This window comes from Colobus angolensis, unplaced genomic scaffold (genome assembly GCF_000951035.1).
Source record: "Colobus angolensis palliatus isolate OR3802 unplaced genomic scaffold, Cang.pa_1.0 Scaffold43, whole genome shotgun sequence".
In the NCBI taxonomy this organism is placed as follows: Eukaryota; Metazoa; Chordata; class Mammalia; order Primates; family Cercopithecidae; genus Colobus; species Colobus angolensis.
In genome coordinates this window covers 1703312-1705820 of record NW_012117710.1, presented here as the reverse complement: position 1 = coordinate 1705820, position 2509 = coordinate 1703312, and the positions used below count along the sequence as shown (strand labels likewise).

General features: G+C 62.8%; 1 protein-coding gene across 1 annotated transcript in view; it reads left to right on the top strand.

Annotated features, from left to right (window-relative positions):
- Positions 1-6: 6 nt before the first annotated feature.
- MICALL2 (MICAL-like 2) overlaps positions 7-2509 on the top strand; it is a 32129-nt gene continuing 29626 nt past the window's right edge. The window contains exon 1 of the mRNA XM_011956996.1: positions 7-197. Within this exon, the coding sequence (XP_011812386.1) occupies positions 55-197 (143 nt within the window). The 5' untranslated portion in view covers positions 7-54. The remainder of the gene's footprint in view (positions 198-2509) is intronic.

Below are 2509 nucleotides of genomic sequence, written 5' to 3'. Positions count from 1 at the left end.
GCCGCGGGAAGGTGTCGGAAGGCGGTTCCGCCGAGCGGCGGGCGAGCCGCTCACATGGCGGCCATCAGGGCGCTGCAGCAGTGGTGCCGGCAGCAGTGCGAGGGCTACCGCGACGTGAATATCTGCAACATGACCACGTCGTTCCGCGACGGCCTGGCCTTCTGCGCCATCCTGCACCGCCACCGGCCTGACCTCATGTGAGTCCCGCCTGGCGCCCTTTGACCCCTCTGCTCTTCGGCTGCCCGCCGACACTGGCGGGGAAACTGAGGCCCGGGCGGCTGGGGATGGGGAGCCGAGGCGTGGGACTGGGCAGAGCCAGGCGCTGCAGGCACAGCCCACCGTGCAGCCCCCCGAGGATGTCCCCAGTGGCCTCAGTGTGCCTGGACAGCGAATGCAGCTGGGCCAGAGCCGTGGCATCTCCCGCCCGCCAGCTGAGTCAGCCGTGACTCAGGGCGGCTCCTGGGTCCTGGCTTCAGTCCAGTCCCCCTCTGTGTCCCTGGGAAAGGCGAGCAGAGCTGCCTCGCTGGGCCCTCTGAGGCCCTCATTGCCCTGGGGCCTAGCCACCAGATGGGGTCCCTGGGATACCCCTCGTGTGGGCACTGCCCCTCCCCCATCCTGTTCAGGCCCCTGGGGGGATGCAGCCAGGGCCACTGTGGGGGAGCGGCCAGTGCAGGGCAGGAAGCCTCCAGACCCCAGGTGCTGCTGCTGGCCGGGCCTCTGAGGCCCCAGGTGATAAGGCCCGAGATGGAGAACAGCCCCCATCTCTGGGAGCAGCAGGAGGTGGCAGGGGATGAGGACTAGGCTGTCTCCCCCCAGGAGGGTTTTGGCGTGTGTACCTGGGCAGCTGGCCCTGCCCATTGCTGCATCTTGGCTCAAGCCTGGATCTACTCTGTCGGTTGTTCACTCAGCAAACACTCTTTGGCCGAATGACTGGGACCAGGCTTGCTGGGACAGAGATCTGTGCGTCAGGGCAGGGGGACAGAGGCTCAGGAAGGGGGGCCCTCAAACGCCACCTGCAGCTCAGGCACCTTCTGGGCAAAGCATTCTCCGGGGTGTGTTTTTGGTGGGAAGGTCTCGGGGTTGGGAGGAACCACAGGCAGCACCTGGGGATGTTGGCCTCTGTCAGGCCCCAGCTGTGCAGACCAGAGAACCGAAGCTAAGAGGAGGGATCCTTGCTTAGGTCACACAGCCTCAGCCCGTTGTGCAGATCTGGTGCTCCTCATCTGTGCCCTGGACACTGTCCCGCCAGTCCCACTCTGCAGGAAGCTGGGGTCTTGAGCAACAGCCTCAACCGCTGCCCTGAGGTTGTGACATGCATTTGTGGAGCTGTCGGAGGCCTCCATGTGGCATTTGGGCAGCAGCCGCTCACCCTCGCCAGGAACGTGCCTCTGTTGCCCTTGCAGGCAGAAGATGCTGGGCGCAGGGTACGTGCTTCCACATGGAAAGCCTGACGCTGAGCTTAGAAGGAGAGGGCCAGGGACCCGGAGACTGGGAGAAGGACCTGGAATGGGGAGGAAGGCAGGCGAGACCCCACCCCGGGGGTTCAGGGTCCTGGGTGAGGCTGGCTGGTGGCTGAACCCAGGCATCCAAGCTGGGGCCAGCCTGTAAAGCCTTCAAGGCGGGGAGAGGTGTTGCTGCTGGCTGCTGACCACCAGCTTCATGGATCACTGGTGTCGCCGGAGATTTGGGGCCTTCTGGTCCTGGGGAGCTTCTCTCCACTCCCTGCCGGCTCAGGTGTGCCTGAATGCTGTGCCCAGGGGTGAGCACAGGTACACATGTGTGTGCATGCACTGGCACCGTGGGCGCTGTACATCTCCTCAGTGCACTGACAGTTATTGAGCGCCTGCTGTGTGCCCAGCCCTGAGTCCTGTGCCTGTTCCCCTCAGCCTCCAGATGCAGGGAGCAATGTTCTGGTCACAGAGACAGACAGGGAACAGGTAAATGAATAAAAGCTCAGGGTGGCTCCGGAGAGTGCAGCGGCCAGAACAGGAAGGAGGCAGGAGAGAGAGGAGGCCCTCTGACCCCAGCTCCAGCGGGTGTGGAGTTGCCCAAGCCGTGGCTGACTTGGTTCTTATCTGTCTGTCCCCACTGGACTGTCAGCTGCAGAGGCTGGGGTCTCTGTTTTGTTCGCTGCTGCATCCCCAGTGCCTGGAGCTGGGCTCGGAAGATACCAACACATGGTTGGAGCTCTGCAGATAAGGGCCTTTCAGTTGGGGCTCAGTAGATATGATAGGAGTTTAGTAGGTGCCCATGTGCAGGACAGAGGAGAAGGCCATGTGCCCTTGGAGGCAGAGATCAGAGAGGTGCAGCCACAAGCCAAGGGTGTCCTGGGCTGGAAGAGACAGGAAAGACCCTCCCCGAGAGCCCCCTTAGGCAGCAAGGCCCAGCCCAGACCTTGACATCCGGCCTCCAGAGCCGTGAGAGAACAAATTCCCGGTGTTTTTTTGTTTTCTTTTTTTTTTTTGAGACGGAGTCTCGCTCTCACCCAGGCTGGAGTGCAGTGGTGCAA